General features: G+C 48.2%; 1 protein-coding gene across 2 annotated transcripts in view; it reads left to right on the forward strand.

Moving 5' to 3' along the window:
- Adgrd1 (adhesion G protein-coupled receptor D1) overlaps positions 1-19,707 on the forward strand; it is a 109,546-nt gene that overhangs the window by 2,054 nt on the left and 87,785 nt on the right. Inside the window, exons 3-5 of one of the 2 annotated variants that reach the window (XM_021233321.2) lie at positions 8,972-9,055; positions 11,279-11,374; positions 13,216-13,338. In XM_021233321.2, the coding sequence (XP_021088980.1) occupies positions 8,972-9,055; positions 11,279-11,374; positions 13,216-13,338 (303 nt within the window). The remainder of the gene's footprint in view (positions 1-8,971; positions 9,056-11,278; positions 11,375-13,215; positions 13,339-19,707) is intronic. The other variant, XM_005080588.4, reaches the window with a different exon arrangement.

Consider the following 19,707-nt stretch of genomic DNA (forward strand, 5'->3'; position numbering starts at 1 on the left):
CTTCCCTTCTATTTCTGTCCTTTGTTTCTTTCATCCTCCTGCTCTACTTCCTCCCCATCCCCCGCCCTCAAAATGTCTTTTCTTACATTTTGGACTTTGGCTATGCTTTTTTTTTTTTTTTAAATAATATTCAGCCCTCTCTGCAAGGCCTGCTTGGATTTCCCCTCCTACCTCCAAAGCCCAAGAAGGCCCGAGGGAGATTTTGGGAAAACCTGATCTCTGACAGGCGCCCCCCCATGAGAACCCCAGATGGGGTTGACACATGATCCAAGGGACTGTCCAGACACAGAGACTGGGAGTCAGGGTTGGATGTCATTTGCCAAGAAAAGGAGTGGCCTTGGGATTGCCTAAAGTAAGAAGGACGCAGAGCTTGCGCCCACCCACCTGTCCATACTCCCCTGCATGGTTGCCGGGCAATGGCCAGGCTGTAGCTGGAAGGTTAATTCAAGCTCATGGAAACGGGACAACGCCATCTAGAGGGAGTTAGGGGAACTGACACCTAGGGTCACCTAGAAGTGACACAGGAAACTCATGTTTAATTGTTCTGTTGCCTCACCCTGGCTCCAGCCCTGTGCTGTTAGCGCAAGGCAGGACTCAGAAAACAGTCACCAACCATCTTCCATGCCTTGTCTGCATAGAGACAGGACTGTCATCCTATAAACAGGGTTCCAGTTGAGGCTGCCTGCATTTTCGGCTCTCTGTGTATAGGTGTCTACACTGACTCAGGTCACCAGATTGCTTCTGGATTCTTGTCACTACCCTGTGAGTGCACACTTAGTTTTAGAAACCTCAAAAATGGTGTGAGGGCCTTTGGCATGCTGACACCTTCCGAGTGTCCCTGTGGGCTGTCACTGCCGCAGAATTACAATAGCCGTAGTTAGAGCCCATGCAGCCCAGGTTCCCCTTGATAGAGAAGCCAGGAGTGGAAGGGGGATCCAGAGAGGAGACTGACCCCCACACTCATCTGAGACCCTCTCACACCCTGGGTCCTCTGCTCCTCAGGATGACCTAGGAAGCTCCGAGGTTGGTGTATCCAAACCCATAAATGGCATTCACCAAGATTGCAGGCCACTTTGTAAAAGTTTATAAACATGCCCTTTTATAGATGATGTTTGCAGCGAGGGACTGGACAAGTGAGAAAAGTAGCAAGCTGTGTCTGTTACCTAGTTTCCTTCCAGGTCACCGGGACTGCGGATGACAGTCCAGCCCCAGGCTTCACAGCTCTGCTTGGCATGCAAAGCAGGCAATGCCAGCCGTTATTTACACAGTGGCTTATGAAGGACTTCTGCAACCACCGGGTCACAGCAGGAATGCCGTTCTCCATCTTTTGCTGGGCCAGTCCAAAAAAAAAAAATAGGTATTCACGGTGGAGTTTTAAAAAGGACATTTTATGTGCATGCATGTTTAAAAGGATATTTTATGGGCATGCATGTTTAAAAGGAAATTTCATGTGCATGCATGTTTAAAAGGACATTTCATGTGCATGCATGTGTCGCCTATATGCACGTCTGGGCGCCATCTGAGTGCCTGATGCATGCGGAAGTCAGAGAGGGCGTCAGGTTCCCCGGGACTGGAGTTTTAGATGGTTGTGATCTGCCACGTGGGTGCTGAGGATCAAAGCCATGTCCTTTTGGAGGAGCAGGCAGTGCTTCAGTCCCTGGGCCATCTCTCCAGCGGCCCCCCCATTTTAAAAACAATGTTTAATTCATATCCAAAGCATGGAAACAGAGCAAGCGGAGTGTTTCCTCCCCCCCAGGGGATGCTAGATTTATAAATATATTTTATGCATATAATTATATTCTGTAGCCATTCTATGTTTATGTTTAATTATATCCCGTCTAGTTGTTTTCATACTCTGTCATTCATTCTACCTATATAGTTATGTTTTTAATTGCTAACATTTAAAATGGGAGGCTGCAAGTGCAGAAACCTGAATTTCAACACACCCAACCCCCACCCCCACACACCCACACTCATACAAACACGCACACACACACAAACACACCCACCCACACCCACCCACACACACAGAGGCATACACACAGGAGGTCTGTAATTTGATACAACCACACAAGACACAGAAGAGATGGCCCCCTCCCTCCACCACCTTCAAAGATCAAGCTGATGAGGTGGACAGGAGGCCATAACCGAAACATGGTCACGGGGCACCACCATGAGAAACAGGAGATGTGCTGGAATCAGGAAATTTCGTAAGGAGGAACGGAGAGCCAGGTTAGAAAGAGGTAGCTATGAAAACATGGGGAACAGTATTGCAGACCTTGGAGACAGCAGGCAACCTCCTTCAGGGAAATGAGCTTCATGTGTCCAAGGCCAGCTGCAGATGGCAGAGAGTGGCTAACTTTTCCGCCAGGAAGAGGCTTCAGTGGTGTCCTGGCAGCAGAGCCTAAAGGAGTGTTCCCCCCGAGGGAGGTCCCTGGCCCCGTGGGAGCCAGGCTGGAAAGGGGAGACATGGCGGTCTGGAGGATTTGAGTGTTGATGTCCATCTTCTCTCTCCTCCCCGGCCTCTCTTCTCAGAGCAAACTGGTACTGGGTTGGTAGAACATTAGATGCGCGTGAAAGATGAACTCTGAAGAGTTGGCTTATAACTATGCTGTGGACTAAAAACCTCCCTCCATTCCTTCCTTTTTCTCTCACCCCCTTACTTCCGTCCGTCTCTTCCTTTCTCTCATCCTCTCCCCTCCTTTGTCTTTGTTTCTCTTTCTTTCTCCTCTCCCCTCCTCCTTCCCCTTCCTTCTCTTTTCTCAGCCTTCCCAACACCATCATTTTCAGCCCTTGGAGGTAGTGTTACTTCCTGAGACCTGCCGGCCATCCTTGTGGGAGTCTGAGGCAGCCATGTGCCTGACTGTGCCGGGCTTTTCACCTTTGTGGTTTGAAAACAGTCATGTATTATCTTTTCCCACAAAAGAATGAAACTGTCTTGCTCTTACGAAACTTCGAGGACTGTGGGTGATCTGACCCTGTTGGGTGTTCGGGGAACCTGTGGGCTGAGTCTAGCCCATCTTATTAATGTCACACGATTTTAATTAAAAAAAAAAAAAACAAACTGGCGATATCAGCATTGGGGGAAAATTTCAAAATGCAATGTAAAACATCTGTATTTCTGACTTATCTCTCGAAGGCGGGACACCTTGAGTCAGCAAAATGGTGAACGCCTATCATGCCATCACTCAGAGGTTGAAGATTTTGAGTTCATAGTCAGCCTGGTCTACAAAGGGAGGAGGCCTTGTCTTAATAAAACAAAAATGGATTCAGGAGCTCAGTGCTGGGAAGGAATAATTGTCCTACTGTCAGCACCCCTTAGTTGTCTGTAGTTTTGTCTGGGGTTGGGTCCCTGTGAGAGTCCCCCCTTTGGCACTGGCATGTCTATTGTTGTCCCTGTTCATGTCTTGTTTATGCAGCCGTATTGTTGAGGAATCATGGTGGATGCTGCCCTGTCATTTCCAGGAGATACAGTCTCAGAACCAATTTCTTAGCTGTTAGACGTTTCCCACCTTTCCCTTCTGAGCCTATGTGCAAGAGTTGTATTATAGATATTATCAACTGGGTCTGGGTACCCCATAATCACTTGTTCTGCATATTTTGACTAGCTGTGGTTATCTGTAATGATCTCAGTTAAAAGTTTCTTTAAAGAGCGTTGGAAGTTACATGTTATCAAATAAAGAATGGGAGACCTGGTCATCCCAGAGGAACCTTCACACAGTGTGACACTGGCCTGGCCTCTGTCCTGGCTTGAGGGTCCAGTCATCTGGCTTGTTTTTTTTGTTTGTTTGTTTGTTTGTTTTTTTTTTTTTGGTTTTTCGAGACAGGGTTTCTCTGTGGCTTTGGAGGCTGTCCTGGAACTCACTTGGTAGTCCAGGCTGGTCTCGAACTCATAGAGATCCGCCTGCCTCTGCCTCCCGAGTGCTGGGATTAAAGGCGTGCGCCACCAACGCCCGGCTGTGGCTTGTTAACTATCTAGAATGTCATCTTCCTCAGGGCTAACCTGGCCCCACACTGCTTCTTCTCAGTGTAGACAGATTCATGTTGTAGTCAGAGGACAATGGGAACAGTGTGGGTGCTTTGTCCTGTCTTGAGATTCATGTCAGCCCTATGGGGCTCAAGACCTTTTATCCCATCTCCTTTGCATGGGCTTGGTTTTTTTTTAATATTTTATTTATTATGTATACAGTCTTCTGCCTGCAGGCCAGCAGAGGGCATCAGAGCTCATTCAAGGTGGCTGTGAGCCACCATGTGGTTGCTGGGAATTGAACTCAGGACCTTTGGAAGAACTGTCAGTGCTCTTAACCGCTGAGCCACATGGGCTTGTTTTAGGGTGACTCCATCCCTTCGCTGAACAGCCCTTCTGTGCAGAGCTGGCTTTAGCCTTGTTCACTAGAGTCGGCAGCAGGGACACTGTGCCCACGTGACTTAGTGGCAGAGGTGGATTCTGAAGACCCAACAGTTGTTCTTTGTGTAATAGATGTTCTTTCTGCTTCTGATAGTTTTCCCACATGAATTGAATAATAAGCCCATGATGGTTTTTAAAAACCAAATATCCTCAGTATCTGGGGTTAAAAAAAATGTGGACTTGAAAATGAAGGCTTTGGATTCTTGCCCTTTTGAGTTCCGGCATCTCGTAGCTGGAGACTACCCGGCACTCATTCCTGGCTGCCTGTGGGAGTTAGGCCTTGATTAATTTCCTTAGGCCCCAGTGGAGAACTTTCTCTGTTTTTGGCTTGCATTTGGGAGTTGCGTGGGAACACGGAAGGGACAGGAGAAAACCGTGAAGGTTAACATCTCCAATTCGACAGGATTCAGAATCATCTAGGAGGCAAATCTCCAGGCACGCACGTGGAGAATTATCTAGATCAGGCTGACTGAGGTAGAAAAACTCGCTGTTGTAGTTTGGTTGCCGACACTGTGATAAAACCCTTTGACCAAAAGCAATGGTAAGGGAAGAAAGGGCTTATTTGGCTTACGCCCCCAGGTCACGGCCTTGTCACTGAGGGAAGTCATGGCAGGAACTCAAGCAGGGTCTAAAGCGGAAACCGCGGAGGAGCCTGGTTACTGACTTGTTCTTCCGGCTTCTGCTCGATTATCTTTTCTATACAGCCTAGTGAATGGCGCTACCCACAGTGATCTGGGCCCTCCCAGAGCAGTTAGAAACTAAGTTACCCCCATCCCTCCACACACGCAGAGGCCGGACCTAGACAATTCATCCAGAGTGCTCCAGGCTGTGTCATGTTGCTAGAACTGACCGGAACACTCAGTCTAAACACAGGCAGTGCTATCCTATGGATAGGGATCCCACACTGACACAAAAGGAGAAAGTGAGCTGAGCACCAGCATCCACTCACTTCTTGCTGCTTCCTGACTGTGGACAAAATGGGACGAGCTGCTCACACTCCACCTCGGTGAACTGCAGCCTCCTCAAACTGTGAGCCTAAAGAGAGCCTTTCCCGGAGCTGCTTGTGGTGGGGCTTTTTATCACAGCAGTGTGTAAATATGAACTTCAAGAGGTGAGGTATTTGGTACCCACCAAGATGCTGTACTTTAGCTGTCATCTGGGATTTTGAAGGCGGGACTTAACAGGGTTTTGCCAAGGAAGGTAGATCAAAGTTTTGGAGAACAGGAAGTGCAGGCAATGTGACTCTCCCTTCTTGTTGTTTTCTCTTTCTTCTTCCTTCCTTCCTTCCTTCCTTCCTTCCTTCCTTCCTTCCTTCCTTCCTTCCTTCCTTCCTTCCTTCCTTCCTTCCGACAGCCCTGGCTGTCCTGGAACTCACTCTGTAGACCAGGCTGGCCTCAGACTCACAGAGATCCACCTGCCTCTGCCTCCCGAGTGCTGGGATTGAAGGCTGTGTGCCACGATGCCTGGCTAGCTCACCTTGATATTTTTTTTTAAAATTTGCTTAGTTTTTTTTTGAGACAGATTAGGCTAAATTGTTCATTATTATGTATTATTTTTAACCAGTAGCTTTTCTTTTACATTTATCCGTGTGTGTGTGTGTGTGTGTGTGTGTGTGTGTGTGTTGCTGAACGTGGAGTCCAGGTTTTTTTCTCATGCTAGACAAGCATTCTCCTGTGGCCCCAGCTCTTTTAAACATCACTCCATGTTACCCCATGCCTGTCATTCTCCAGCGTTTCCTCGGCTGCACGCCAGCTCACTTCACATGCACCCTGATTATTTAGTCAACTCGCCACAGATGAGCATCCAGGCTGCACTCTGGTTTTTGACGCTGTGGGAACATTCCCCAACAAATACTTTTGTATGCAGCTCTTTGATCATACATTTGAGAGCCTCTGGAGTATAGATTCCTAGAGAGAAAGTGTCCTCAACCTCTGCAGACACAGCCAAATTGTCCTCCGGAAAGGTCAAACTGATGCCGACTCCATCTGAGCTTCTGTCAGAACTGACCGGCTTCTCACATCTGGCCTCTTGGTTGTCATTCCAACAGGAGAAGTCTGACTGACTGCCCTCTGTAGTCTTTTTTCTTTTTTCTTTTTTTGGTTTTTACGAGACAGGGTTTCTCTGTATTGTTTTGGAGGCTATCGGTCCAGCCCGGCCTGGAACTCACAGAGATCCGCCTGCCTCTGCCTCCCGAGTCCTGGGATTAAAGGCGTGAGCCACCACCGCCCGGCCCTCTGTAGTCTTTATAGTCCTGGGTTGCACTGAACAAGGTTGGGAGGGTGAGGTGCTTTATAATTAAAAAACAATTTGCGTTTCTTTTTCCTTCAACTATCTTATTGTGCCTAAGTTTTCTGTTGATTTCCTTTTCATTTATAGTTTTTTCTTTTCTTTCCCTCCCTCCCTTCCTTTCTCCCTTCTCCTCTTTCTCTGCTGCCTGAGGATTGACTCCAGGTCCTCACAAATATTAAATGAATACTCTACCACTGAACCATATTGCTAGCCCACAGGAATTTTATTACTATAGTAAATTGAATACATCTAAAAAGGAAATCAATGTGTTTCTGTCATATATACTTCGAGAACATTGCCTCACAGTCTGATTCAGTTTATTTCCTATATAGAAATTTTCTAAATGCAAAACCTCAAATGCTTCTATTTCTTTATGTATTTATTTGAATCAGGATCTCGCGCGGCTCAGGTTGACCTATGTCATGTAGGTTGGCTCTGAACGTCTAACCTTTCCACCTCCAAAGAGGGAGGGAAGGATGCGTGGGAGCTGGGGTGATGGAGACGAGGGAGCACTAGTGGGCTGATGGAGACGAGGGAGCACTGGTGGGCTGATGGAGACGAGGGAGCACTGGTGGGCTGATGGAGACGAGGGAGCACTGGTGGGATGATGGAGACGAGGGAGCACTGGTGGGATGATGGAGACGAGGGAGCACTGGTGGGATGATGGAGACGAGGGAGCACTGGTGGGATGATGGAGACGAGGGAGCACTGGTGGGATGATGGAGACGAGGGAGCACTGGTGGGATGATGGAGACGAGGGAGCACTGGGTAGCTCACTGATGGCTTCTTCAAAATGTTATGATTGAAGGGCAGAGAGAGTTCCCTAAACCCCAATTACATATGGGCACAAGGCACAGGTCACTGCACCCAGCCCACCTTTTTCTTTTTAGATAGCTTCTCACCATGTAGCCAGGCTGGCCTTGGAACACAGAGATCCCCTTGCCTCTGCCTCCCAAACTGAGATTGAAGCCATGCACCAACCCAGCCAGCCTTTGGCTCGGCTCTCGTGTTACATTCGCATTTTGAACCATCTGAAGTATTAGTGAGGTAAGATCTTACTGTTTCCCAGATGCCTAACTGACTTCAGTACCTGTGGCGAATAAATCTTTGATTTAAAATGCCACTTTTATCACAAGCCAATGGTCTATATGTAGTGGAGCCACCAGTGGCCTCTCCTTCCACTGAACATCTGACTACTCGCATGGTACCCGACTACACGCATGGTACCCGACTACACGCATGGTACCCGACAACTACAGGCATGGTACCCAACTACACTCATGGTACCCGGCGTCTTCTCATTGCAACCTCCATGCTTGTCCCCAGCTCCCCTCAAGACATCTGCGTTCCCAGCATCCTCTAGTACTCACCCCATCTCCCCATGCCCTCTCCAGGTCCTCTTATTTATTCTTGGCTATAGCTATTCTTGTTTACTTTTTATTTTTATCTTTTGGTGTGTGTGTGTGTGTGAGTGTGTGTGCACGGGCACACATACGTGTGTGCAGGGTCTCAAAAGCTCACTTAACCTGAAGCTCATATTTTAGCTAACCTGGCTGCTCTGTGAGCTCCCAGGACCCTCTTGTTTCTGCCTCTGTAGAGTTGAGATCATAAGCATTTACCACCACGAGCGGTTTCATGTGGGTCTGGGGGATAGAACTCGGGTACTCGAGCCTATGTGGCAATCACTCCGCCGGCTGAGCCATCTCCCCAGCCCTCCAGCAGGAATTTCATGTCTCTTTACAAACAGGGGAAGGATGTGCTATCTTGTGAGTTACTGTTAAGAGACACAGGGGAGTGTTTGTCAAGGGCCTCCGTGACACCCGGCACCAACACTGGGTTTAGCATCTTCCCCCTGGTAAAGTCTTTTTAAACCTTGTTTCATTCTGTGGTCCAATTACATCAGATGTTGCCTCTAAAGCCGCTGCAAGAACAGCGCGATAATGGGCATTTCTACCTTTCCCCTACACTAATGGGCAGCTCCTAGCCCTGTGCCGACATACACAGGGCTTTTGTTTTCTTGAGTTAGGAGATGTCCTTCCCTATTTGTCCTGCTCTGTCCAATTAAGAAACTAGCCATTGATTTCTAATTTAAAGCAGTGGTTTTTGTTTAACCAGGAGTGTGTATTGAATTTTCTTAATGCCTTTTCAGCCAGGTCCATGGTCATCCTGACAATTCCACTCTTTCTCAGTCTTCAAGTGCTCGGGGTCACAGCTCTTATCTTCAGTTCCTTCCTCCCTAATTGTGATTTCAACTTTTTGGTCCTTTCACTGCAGGGTTTGCGGTCCTGGCTTCTGCTTCTCATTACTGGCCATTGGAAAATGTGGACGGGATCCTTGAACTTCAGGACACAACTGGAGGTAGACAAGGGTGGTGAGAATGCCTGCAGGCATGGGGATAGCGCCTCCCAGGGGCTGGGGCATCTGGAGAGAGGGGAAGAGCGTGGGGATGATGAACAAGCACTCGTGGTTCATGGACGGTCACTGCAGAGTGTTTCTTTCGAGAACATTTATCCATTGCTATGATATAAAAGCAGGGTTTCCTAACTCTTAGTGTATAACCCTCTGCTGTGGTATGAGTCTGGGTACCTATTTGTGGGTGGACAGAGATGGCTTTGACACAACAAGCTGATGTTGGATGGTGGTGAACTGTGGCAGGCTGCCTTGTTTTAAGGTCACTGTTTCACAAAGCAAGGTGTCCCCTGTTGATCAAGCACTTATCCACACATTAGCCAGCATCCCCCAAGATGCTCTCCCTGGTGCTCACTCCACAGGAGGTGTCAGGGTCTCTGTCTTACTGGATTCAGAGGAACCCAGAACAGTTGTGAGCATGCCCATTCTAACAAAAACTTTTTTAAAAAGTATTGATTTGGAATAAATTTCGGAGACCTTCTACTTTATTTTCATATACTTGCTGCTCTTAAGAATGTCAAATGTGGACACACACACACACACACACACACACACACACTTTCGTTTTGTATATACACAGGTTCCCATGCAATGCATTAAAATCTCTGCTGGTGGGCATGCTGCCCACCCCAGATCCCTGGCATCTTCCTCACTGATGTGACTCAAGCACGGTGGGAAACTGTCACAGAAGGTCCTAGAATGTCTCCCTTAAACTTTGGAATCTATGGACTGGTTGAGATAGTTTAGTGGGTGAAGGTGCTTGCTGCCAAGCATCATGCCTTGAGTTCGATCTCAGAACCTACATGGTAGTAGAAGTGAACCCTGAAGATTATCCTTTTAACCTCAGCTTATGCCTCATGGCATACACAACCCACATTCTCCAAATTTACCAAAAAAAATAGAGAGTTGGCAATATGGGTCAGTGGATAAAGGCATTTGCTGGCAAGCTTGCAACCTAAGATCAGTCTCCAGGACCCACATGGTGGAGGGGGAGAATACACTCTCCTCAAGCTGTCCTCTTCCCTCTACATACTTGCTGTGTCATACTAACATGTGTGTGCACATACAACAGATAAATGCATATTTTAAAACTAAAATAAAATAAACAGTATGTTTTAAAATTAAAAGTAAACTAAAACAAAACTCTTCTAAGTCTACTGGTGGCGGTGTGGCCTCTGCAAAGGGCTCGATCTCACTGTGCTGCTCCTCCAACCTTCATTGGCCCTCCCATGAGGTAGGATGTTGGTGGCCCCAGCAGACTGTGTGGTAGCCAGTCTGCTGTAGTAAGGGCGATGGCACCCTGTGCTAGCTGGGTGTGTTGGATCAGGGGTAAACAGACCATCAGCCTTTGACATAATCCCAGTTTCTTCTCTGGAAGTCTTTTGAAACCCCTGAGAGGCAACCACCTGACCAAGGGCATTATTCAGAACCCCAAGGCCTGTGTCTTCATTCTGTCTCTCCCACCTTAGCTCACTGCTGCTGGCGAAGTCAGTAGCTTCTGGTGTTCTGAAGTTCCATAATCACTTAGACGCACGGCAGAAATTCAGTGTTTTGACTTCTGGTGAAATCCTCAATGCCTCTGTGTCTGTGCCCGCCCTGTGCAATGTGGTGTCGGCACCGTGGCTTCCTGTTGGGACCCCTGTGTTGCTGAACAGGTGTGTGTCATGAGGGCAGGTCCCCAGGATGGAGAGACACGCTGGGATCTGCCAGTGCCTCTCAAGGCTGGGGACAGCTGAATGGCTCCGGATGCCACCTCCTGGATGTGCAGCTCATTTGTTTGTGTCCAAGCCCTCTGTTGTCCCGTCTGCTGCCATCTCATGCAGCCGTTTTCACCGTGTCTGTCTCTCCCTCGTTGGTTCTTCATATCACAACCATCCCCCCTTTTGTTACCACACTGCTTCATAAATGGCTCTACATCTCTCAGCTACGCATCCACGGGGGTGGGGGGGGGAGTCAGCAAACTGACACGATTATCTGTTAGATTGTGGCCAAGGTCAGCAGTGACTCAGCTCAGGGGGCCATTGGAGCCGGCTGTGGAGTCTGCTGAAGAAACCTGTGGGCAGAGGGGGAGGCGGGAAGGAGGAGCCCTTCTCCCGTGTGCCGGGGTGAGAGATGTGCCATTTATGTCTCTTGTCACTCATGTGTTGTCTTCTCTTTTGTCATTTCACCCAGCGTTGCGAACCCACAACCTCACTGTGCCTCCTTCCCACAATGCTACCTTTGTCTTTACCAATGATTCTGCCTACTCCAACTTCTCTGCGACTGTAGGTGAGCATCCGTGCTTGGTCCTGTCAAATTTGGAGCCCAGTGACGTTGACGACCAGTCTCCTCTGGCTCTGTAGGACTCACTTGGCTGGTAAAGGAGTGGGTGGCCAGGTACAAGTGATGGGCATCAAGACAGAGCCAGGGCATCAGGGAAAGCCACATCAGCTTCTGGCCTAGGAGGCCTCCCCGGCAGCCACGTCTGGGAGGATGAAGGTTCTTCCACTTTGCCAGGCTCATTTGAATAAGTCACTTAACCTCAGGAGCGAAAACCTACACGGCCCAGATGTCTCCTAAACACTGAAAATGGATTTTGTTTTCCTTTTTGGAGACAGGGTATATGTGGCTCAGGCTGGCCTCAGGTTCTCTGTGTATCCAAGGATGAACTTGAACTCACGCTCTTCCTGCATCCCCAGTGCTAGGATCCCAGCTGGACACCACCGTGCTTGGAAGAAATTCGAGTTTTGAATCCAATATTGTGTTCTTTGTGGGGGAGGGCCTGGGGGAGGGTAACCCTGCCTGGTTCATGGAAACTGCAAGTTGATTTTAAAATTCATTCAAAATCCGGTCTCGCAAGCATCTCATCAGCGTTTCCGCAGCTGCATTCGGAAAACTCTTTAGGAGCCATTTTAGAAGACACGCCCACAATTGTCAGTTAACCCAGAGCCCGTGATACCCTTGAGCTCAGAGCTGAGGGGACAGCCGTGATGGTGGCGAGCATCCGATGGGTGTAGAAAGCCTGCTCGGATTGTGTGTGCTCCCCTCTCTCTTTTCTTAGCACATCATCTGATTTCGCTCTCCACTGTGGGCTGTTTGGCATCTCTAAATGATTTTACTAAGTAAGCCGTCTGGTTTTTGGGCCTGTGCAGTCTGGCTTGGTTGTCTGGTGGGTAGTTATCCATTTAGTGAAGTAAGATATAGCCCTCCCACGGCAGCCGACCGGATAAGTGCAACCAGAGAGTTTAAACAATGAGGCCCCCGCGTGGAGGTCCACGTGACAGGGAGTGTTGCACCTACCAGTGATACATGTGAGTAGAATTCCCAGATCTTGAATGCACACTTGGCCAGTAGCCAGAAGGACATGCACTGTCAACCTCCCTGTTCCCACACAGGGTTGTGGCAGTCTCTGGGCATGCTCATTCTGGTGCATAGAAAGAGCCCGTCACCAGTAATTCCACAGTCTTCACTATCTACAAAGCAACCACATTACTTTTGCTGTGGGACACACCGACCACGGCACAAACAAAGCAAGATAGCTGAATGAGCTGTAATTGGAGACCGGAGTTTGTGGCTCTCCAGGATTGTTGTTGGCAGACCCTTCAGGGACTTTCCGAACGGGGGCGTGGCTCCTCCTGGGTCTGGACATGGCTCTAACGCTGAGGCTGCACATATGGAGGGCCGGGATGCTTCAGTGAGTACCCAGGAGGGTCAGGATGCAGCTGTGACCTCACACTTAAATAGTGAAAGCACCCCATTCAGAGAGCTCGGCGTGAGGCGGAGTGGGAGGGGCCCTAATAGCAGGAGTATGAGTGGCATTTAGGGTTCAACAGTTGGCAAATATGCCAGTTACAATATTGTTGCATTAAAATATAGGTTGTGCTGACCTGACATTAATAGAAGGGTAGCGATTTTTTCCCTAACACTTAAACCTATGAATCATTCACACTCTATCAATAATTAAATATTAGCGAATGCGATTACTATCAGGGAATAATGTGTGACATTATAAATGCATTATGAAGGAGGATAACACTGGGGACTCATTTGTAAGTTGCTTGTAAGTCTGACATGTGTGTTTAGTTTTCTGGTGGCAGTAGGGTAACTGACATGTCTGTATCCTTTCTTAGACATCGTAGAAGGGAAGGTCAACAAAGGTATTTACCTCAAGGAGGAGAAGGGGGTGACATTCCTCTACTATGGCAGCTACAAGTCGTCCTGTATCAGCAACCCTGCCCAGTGTGGACCTGAGGGTGAGTTGGGGCTGGGGTGTACCATACCCTGCTCATGACACATGGTAATAGAGTGTGTGTGTTCAAGTGTGTGTGCATGTGTGTCTGTGTGTATATGCATGTGTGCATGTGTGTATATACGTGCACGCGTGTATGTATACATGTGTGTATGTGTGCATGTGTATATGTGTATATATGTGTATATGTGTGTGTATGTGTACACATGTGTGCATGTGTGTGTTCAGAGAAGGACACCGGGTGTCCTGTTCTATCATTTGGATCTGTCTCATTGGATCTAGAGCTAGGCTGGCAGCCCTAACAATCCTCTTGAAATTTCTCACCACAGCATTTGGGTTATAGGTGAACATTACCATGCCTAACTTTTTTGTTTGTTTTTAATGTGGGTTCTAGACATCTGAACTCCGTTCCTTATGCTTGTGCAGTAAGCATCATTTACTACTGAATTATGTCCATAGCCTAAGAGAACAGAGTTCTTATTAGCAGCAATGCGTGTGAAAATGTCAGATGCAAGGTGGAGAGATGGAGCGGGGAAGGGATGGAACACTTGAATTCGGTCTCCGATCCTGGAGACAGACAGTTAGGACATTGCCCTCCAGAGTCAGGAGATCAAAACATTGACATTTGTAGAGGAATGAGGAGCATCCCACTTTAAAACACAGCTGCTGAGATGGATGTCACTCAGGCTGGGATGGGTCCCGGCACTTGTGGGAAGGAAATTGATGGTGTGGTTCTCACAGCGTTATTTCTGGATCTGGGATGTTGATGACAGGTCAGGCCTGGCAGAGCAGGGTGTGCCTGTTAACCCTCAAACCGGGTTCACGTATGTGTTCACTGAGGGTGGTTGGATGGTGGCTGAACCTGTTCCATCCTGTGACCTGCGGCTGGAGCTCACGACAGGTGTGTCAAAGAGAAGGCAGACCCCACTTCTCCCCTTGGAGTCCGGGCCACATTCAAATCCTTTGGGGACATTGTCCTCTGCCACCCAAGCCAGCTTCATATCCTTGTCCCCTTTTCACAACCTATCCATCCAATTAGTGCTGCCTGCAAGGGCATGGGTGTGGGGCCACCCACCCGAGCATGGGCAACCTGCCAGTGGCCACAGCCCTGAAGAAAACTGATTCCCTCTCCAGTACTCACCAAGAGTCAATAGCGCCTGAGCTAGGAGAGAGACCTCATGAGCGCCTCCCCAGTTCCTGCAGGAATGCTGACTGACTTGGCATTGTATAAGTGACCACAGCTGCTGTGAGCTTGTGAGGGCAACAGCCGTGTCATGTCCAGAAGACAGTCCTCCTTCCCACCCTCCAGCTCTTACATTCTTCCTGCCTCCTTTTCTGTGATGGTCCCCACGCCTTGGGCTGGTTGATACGGATGTCCTGTTTAGGGATGAACGCTCAATAGTCACAGATTCTCATCATTTTGAACAGTTACGAATCTCCGCACTAACCACAGCTCACTGCAAAAAGAAGCTGCTCTGACCAAGGTTGACAGGGACCCTGGTTCATGGATCTAAAGGAAAATATGTAGAAGGCAGTCTGATCACATGTCCGTTTATCAAAGCAATAATAGTAGGTTTCCCACTAAAGTCTTTGCCTCAGCCACATGCTGTTGACAAAGTTTACAGTGCCACGCATGACTTCCTTCCTGGGAACAGGACTCAGGTCCAGTTAGAAGGTTGTTGGTTACCCAATAACAGTCATGCCACTATTGTAACAGCGGGCACATCTTGCCTGACAGGTCAGCATTTTATCATGCAGGGTCCGGCAATGAATAAGATCAGCGATTACTTTTCTTTCCCAGTGGCCTGCATAATGTCTCCCGGCACTGTGAAAGCTAGCTAGCAAATGAGTTTCCAGGTCAGTCCTAACTAGATTTCTCTCTGCCCTGCAACCAAAGTATGTGATGTCTTCAGCCATACGATCTTACCATCTAGCTATGGTAGGAAACCAAGAGCAATGGAGAGAGCCTGTGTTCGGGGGGTCTCCGGGGCCTCTTTGACCAATGAATAATTTGGAGGGAGGTGTCTATGCCTGGCGCTGAGATTTTCATTTAAGAACTTGTATCTTCTGATAGCCTCATTGCTGACTTATGCAGGGCACTTCTGTTTAAATTCCCTTCCAAAAATTATGTATTTTAAGTAGATAACGAAGTAGGGACTTTCCACAAGTATTTTTCACAAATTTTTAGTCTTGGTTAATTCACCCCCAATCTCATCCTCCTTCTCATGCCCCCCTGCCCCCATTCCTGCTTAATTAACCCCTTAACACCTAGTGTTCCCCATCTCTGCTTTCACAGCCCATATGTTCAGCTATCCTCTTATACCTTAAGGCCTCTTCCCCTCCCCTTCTCATGGGTCCTTTCTGGCTTCTCTATAGACACCCAAAATTAAACACACAAATCTAAAAATTCAAAGCTAGGATCTGCATATGAGGAAGGACATGAGGCATTATGTCTTTCTACACTGGGGTGACCTCACTGACTATAATATTTTCCTGTTCCACCCATTATCATGCAAATTTCATTCTTTTTTTTTTACAGAGGAATACAATTTAGTTGTGTAAAGGTACAACCTTTTCATTGTCCATTCAGCAGTTGATGGACATCGAGGATGGCTCCATTTCCTGGCTATTGTGCACAGAGGAGCCATGTCTCTGCGGTAGGATATGGAGTCCTATGAATATATGCCCAGAGGTGGTATAATTAGGTCACAGGGTAGCCCTATTTTTAGCTTTATGAGAAACTGGAATAATTTTAAGGTCAAAGTGTTAGAGTCTTGGAGTTCGCTAACCTCCAGCTTGAGCTAGTCCCCAGTTCAAATGGCCATCAACATCAAAACATACCAGGCTATTTCTCTCCCTCTCTCTCTCTCTCTCTCTCTCTCTCTCTCTCTCTCTCTCTCTCTCTCCCTCTCCCTCTCCCTCTCCCTCCTCCTCCTCTCTTCCCTGTCTCCACTTCCCTTTCTTTCAAGACAAGAATTATAGGAATTCACCTCACACATGGTTTTGTGCAGTTCTGGAGATCAAACTCAGGGCTCCATGCTCGGAGCCAGCTTACATGCTAGGCCAGCATTCTTCTAGAGCATCAGCCTCAGGGAGCCATCTGTCTGTATTCCTTCAGTTCCCATCTTCTTCACGTCGCACAGCACCCAAGTGGGGAAGCTGCGAGTAGGAAGGGCCTCTCAGAGGATCTGGAGATCCACCTGCAGACCTGGGGCTCTGCTCCACACTCCCTTCGCTTGGCAAGTGCCTCTGCCCCAGACCATCTGTCCCTGTGCTCCTCCAGAGGACGTGGTGATGGACGGCGGAATTCTGTCACATCTCCTTCCCAGTCTCGGGCACTGTGGCAGACTCTGGACCACCGCTGGTTCTCTGAGCCACTTACGGTGTTCAGCACAAGGCAGCGCTCATGGTGTGTTTACTGAGCAGGCGCAGCTGGTCTGGACGCCTTGCTGATGCTTCTTCTGTCCAACTCAGTACAACCCTGACAAGGGCCTGCGGAGAGATTAGGATTTACCGATCCCAGCAACGGCAAACTGTGGAACCAATCTGCTGTGCTGTGCTTATTCCCACCCCCCCCCCCCCAGACTTCCTTCTCTGTGTTGATGATCAGAGCTTTTGACAGGTGCTCTTGTGGGCACATTGTGAATCTTTCCGGACCGTGGAGATGCAGACTGATCTTTCAATGAGGGCTTCCGGCAGACAGGAGTCATTACTTTTCAGGCTGACTGAGCTACAACGAGCGGCTTGGCTGGCAGAGTTCACGACCCACTTTCTCCTTGTCCCGGTCCAGCACTATACTGAATTTTTAATTTTTATTCTTATTGCCTAACACCGCATTGAATTTTTTATTTTTATTTCTCTTCCTGGGCAGAGAGGCACATTTGGCAGAGACAGCATCATTTTGCGCTTCGAGTTGAGTGAAAGGAATTTTTTTCTTTTTAAGCAGCAACAGTTTGGGGGCGGGTGGGGAGAAATGACTTTCACGAGACCTGCTGGAGATACATTTCATGACAAAAATTCCACAGTGTGCCTTGTTCATTTCCATATGAAACTGGATGTTTCTGAGTGCAGGGAGGTGGGCGGGGAAGGGGCAGGGAACCAGGGGTGGAGGGAGGCGGTGGGGGGGCACACACCTGAGACTGATGGAGGAAGGACAGGAGGAAGAGATCCCCTCCTACACAGCCATGGTGGCCTGGACCTCAGCCACATCTTTCAGCCTCTGAACTTCCTCTCACCATCATCCTACCCCAGTGTTAGATAGAGACCGCTCAGGACTATTTTCCTCAGCAGTCCAAGGATGCTCCCCAGACCTGGATTCTACCGGGAGCTCCCAGAGCCCCAGAGAGGTCTGGGGCCCTTCTAGTATTTGGAGGTTCTTAAAAAAACAACAAAACAGAGCAAACAAACAGAAAGCCCAACAAAACATAGTTTTGAGCCAGGCATGGTGATCCCAGCACTTGGGAGGCAGAGGCACGTGGATCTCTGTGAGGCTAGTATTGTCTACATAGTGAGTTCTAGGACAGCCATGGGAAAAAAAGAAAAGCCAAAAAAACTTTCTCTCTGTGTCTGCCAATCTCTCTCTCTCTCTCTCTCTCTCTCTCTCTCTCTCTCTCTCTCTCTCTCTCTCTCTCTCTCTCTCTCTCTCTCATCTATCTATATCCTCTATCTATCTATCTGTGTGTGTGTGTGTGTGTGTGTGTGTGTATCCATGACTAGCACCCTAGGCAAGGGCTCTACCACTGATTTAAATCTTCCACTCTGTTTTTTTACTTTTCATTGGGAGACAGGATCTCTCTTAGCTGCCTAGGACTGTCTTGAACACACTTTGTAGCCCAGGCTAGCCTTGAGCTTATGACCCTCCTGCCTCAGCCTTCCAAGCACCTGAGATACAGACCTGCACTACCACGTTTGACTGGCTTTTATGTAATTTTCCTGTGTATGTATGTATGCATGTTTACATGTATGTGTGTGGGCATGTGGAGACCCAAGAATCTCCTTCAACTGCTCTCCCATTTCATTTGCTGAGGCAAGTTTCTTAATCAAACCCAGAGCCTCTGGATATGGTTTATCTTGCTTGTCAGCTTGCTCTGGGCACTCTCTCTTTCAGCCTTCTGAGGCTAGAATTATAGATAGGCTACTATGGCCATGCATTTGTAGAGATCCATGTTCCAGAAGCCACACTTGCCTGGCAGATGCTTTAACCACTGAGCCATCTCCTGATTTTCACTTTTCATCCACACAGAGCGATTATTCATTCTACGGGTTCTGTATGTCACCTCAGCGCCTGTATGATGAAGACTAAGCCGAGTAGGGCAATTCAAACTCTGTCAGTCCAAGTTATTTGTTGTTCACTCATCTTTTTTTGGGGGGGGGGAGCACTCAAAACCTTTAGATTCCTCTTGGATAGAAAAAATATAATGGAGAAATTGCAAGCCAAGGCTGGAAAACATGTGCCACATCCCCTGTGCTCATGTTAGTCATATAGGGACTTGGATACTAGAAGGCAGCAGGCAGCACTATTGTCACAAGACCTTCAAAAGAATCTAACAGACGAACCCATAAGGCCTTTCGCCAAAGATGGCTGGCAATGAGACACCAGTGTACGCACCAGAGTCTTATAAGCTTCTGTAGGTGACCTCAATTTGCTGACAACAGCTAAAGTGAATTTGGTGCCGTTTATATAATAAGGCCAGGGCAGATATGCCCACACCTCTCCCCCTCCTCCCCCTTATACCCTGATCCATGGTTGTCTATTATGATCAGTCCTGTGGGGAGATTGGCTAGAGTCCCTGAGTCTCTCTCAAGTCTCTGGCCAGATGGGAGGAGCCAGACAGTTGTTTTATTTCTGTCTTTCACACACAGAACCCAGCAGGTGACCAGCTTAGCATGCACACGCATGTACAAACACACACACACAGACGGTGTAGACACCTGGTAAGAGATTACTGGAAACAGGGAAGCTGCAGTGTAACCTCAGGGATGCCTGTAACCCATGGGGGCCTCCCATCAGGTTTGTGCCTTGAAGGACCCGAGTGAAGGTGGGCCCAGCCCTGCCTGTGTGCATGCCAGACACCCTTGGCCATCCACAGCCTGGCTGGTCAGCTATATTCTCTGTGCATCTGGGGACCAACGGTCATATCCACTGTGACCTGACTCATTCATGGTGATGTTTGTAGCAAGGACTTACATAGTCCATGTGGGGTACCACTCTCACTCCAGCATAGGATCTGGGCTCCAAACTTATTAGGATAGACTACCCTGACAAAAACAACTTAAGGGAGAAAGTTCTTTTTCTTCTAGCTCAAAATTTCATGTTATAATTAATCAATGTAGGCAAGTCAAAGCAGGAGGAACTTATAGAACTGTCCCTCCC

Source organism: Mesocricetus auratus, unplaced genomic scaffold (assembly GCF_017639785.1).
Source record: "Mesocricetus auratus isolate SY011 unplaced genomic scaffold, BCM_Maur_2.0 Super-Scaffold_100025, whole genome shotgun sequence".
NCBI lineage: Eukaryota > Metazoa > Chordata > Mammalia > Rodentia > Cricetidae > Mesocricetus > Mesocricetus auratus.